The sequence below is a fragment of the Penaeus monodon genome, chromosome 3 (assembly GCF_015228065.2).
Source record: "Penaeus monodon isolate SGIC_2016 chromosome 3, NSTDA_Pmon_1, whole genome shotgun sequence".
In the NCBI taxonomy this organism is placed as follows: Eukaryota; Metazoa; Arthropoda; class Malacostraca; order Decapoda; family Penaeidae; genus Penaeus; species Penaeus monodon.
In genome coordinates, this window is record NC_051388.1 from 16,765,178 (window position 1) to 16,767,677 (window position 2,500).

The 2,500-nt window shown below is 33.0% G+C and overlaps 1 protein-coding gene across 2 annotated transcripts in view; it reads right to left on the bottom strand.

Annotated features, from left to right (window-relative positions):
* Nucleotides 1–218: 218 nt before the first annotated feature.
* The window catches only part of LOC119592670, a 4,430-nt gene continuing 2,148 nt past the window's right edge, over nt 219–2,500 (bottom strand). For both annotated transcript variants that reach the window (XM_037941586.1, XM_037941593.1), the window contains exons 2-4: nt 1,475–1,651; nt 1,113–1,343; nt 219–932 (exon numbers count right to left, since the gene is read on the bottom strand). In XM_037941586.1, the coding sequence (XP_037797514.1) occupies nt 784–932; nt 1,113–1,343; nt 1,475–1,651 (557 nt within the window). In that variant the 3' untranslated portion in view covers nt 219–783. The remainder of the gene's footprint in view (nt 933–1,112; nt 1,344–1,474; nt 1,652–2,500) is intronic.

Genomic DNA, 2,500 nt, shown 5'->3' on the forward strand with positions numbered 1-2,500 from the left:
AATAACAATATAATAATAATAGCAATAATAGTAATAATAGTTGTGATACTGATGATGATGATAATAATGGTGGTGGTAATAATTATACAGTTAATTATTATCCTGTAGTAAGTGTAGCTATAACACTATTCTTATAACAGAAGCAATAGTATTGCGAAACACTTTTTGTGTTTTTCATAATGGTAATGGCGGAATAGTGGTCGAATAATAATCAAGTATTGTGAAAAAAAAACTTTTATTTTCTCAAACCCAGTGCAAGGAATTCTAGACATGTTTCAGTTAACAGCGGTTATATTAAATGTGTGATTAAACGTGTCAGCATAAGTACATTAGATAATAGGTGAAAAAGTAACATAGAATAATTTTGATCTGTCAAACCTATACATAAAAACAAAGTTGTAGACAATCTGCTGACTCTGCATGTAAGTTCATCCAGTACCAATAACACAGAAGAAAATATAACCTCTTCATATCCTGCACATTATAATTTTCTTGATTTTCTTACATTATGCAAAGTACCTGGCGGGAGCAATTAAGTGATTAAGTAAAAATAAAAACAAATATTACAAGGTACTGAAATGTATATACATATTTATAACCGAAGTAAGATAACAAAAACTTTTTTTCCCTCTCCGTTCTCTCCCATTTTCCCCGCTTTCCTTCATTCTTGTGATTTTTCTGTCTGGATACCTTTTGCTTATCTTGTAGTGATTTTGTTCAGTGTGTGTGTTTGTGTGTGCATGCTTGTATATATATGTTTCTGCACCTTTATGCTTGTGCATCTCAAGACGACGAATCTCTCAAGTACTCATGAAAGGCGCCGTCCACTTGCTGCACGTAATCAAACAGGACACCATCCAGTGTGTAGCTTACAATCCCGTCAGACAGTGTTTCCACGCTTTCTACAGGGATGTTGTTCACAGTGATTTTGTCTGTTTGAAATAAAATTACATCGTCACATCATAGTCAGTCAAATTACCACTATGCTTTACTTTATCCTGTTTTGTTTTCATTATCATTATCAATATTCAAACATGTTTTAGAATACGAATTGTGTGATCATACTATTCTTCAGTGCCATCCAAGTCTGTATCCAGCTAAAACTACCTTACCTCTATTGTCCCTCTTGAAGACAACGGATTTGCCAGTGAGGGTTTTTGCTGTCAGACCGTTGTTTGATTTCATCCTTGAATCACTGGGGTCTACAGTGTCTTGGAGCATGTGGTCGCGGAGTAAAGCAGCGCGTAGTTCAGCGTATCTATTGACGTAAAGGGGATGAGGGGCATCCTGGGGCACTAGATTGACCACGTGGAAGAATTCAGGAGACAGCAAAGTTCCTATGGCTGGCGGGGAGACAATTTCAGGATTAATTTCCTGGTTTATCGACTGATATCTTAGAAATAATCTCTCATTCCCTCTCTACTCGCTTTACTCTATATTAAATTAAATTTAGATATTCTCTATAAACTCTTACGTCGCGTATCCCTTTCCGCTGGTAGAACTCCTTGATAGTCCAGTTGTTCATTCCACAGGTAGTAGAGAGCCGACTTTTCAAGCGACACACTCTCGGGACGACCAGGGACAACCGTGATAGGCGGTGAGGTCGCTTCCGCACACAGAATCGCCAAAGCCGTAAACACTAACGTATATCCTGGCAAGTTTACGAGAGATTGATTACATGTTGCAGAGTATTAAAGTAAAATGTGTTGGTTATGAAAGACATGGAGATAAAATCTGCTTCGATAATAATTCTTGTCTGCGCATTTTTGTGATATTGTGAACATTTATAATTTTAATATAGAACAATGGTCAATTTAATGAAAAATCTTTTGGTCAAAAACGTTTATGTATATATATGTATGTATGTATATTGATATATATATATATATATATATATATATATATATATATATATACACACAATATATATATATATATATATATATATATATATATATATATATATATATTATATATATATAATATAATATATATATATATATATATATACATACATATATATATATATATATATATATATATATATATATATATATATATATATGTACATACACACACACACACACACACACACACACACACACACACACACACACACACACACACACACGCACACGCCACACACACACACACACACACACACACACACACACACACACATACACACAAACACACACACGTGTGTGTGTGTATATATATATATATATATATATATATATATATATATATATATATATATATATATATATATATTTTTTTTTTTTTTTTTTTTTTTTTTTTTTTTTTTTTTTTTTTTTTTTTATGATAGATGTTCCACGGGGGAACCGGATTCTTATTATAAACAGGAGGACCAGGACAGCAAGAAACACAACATGCGCATTTTCACTTATTAAGCTTTCGGACATCAAAAACTGCCCATCATCAGAAGCTGCACATACAAGAGAAACACATTTGTAAAACCTATGTACAACAATACTGA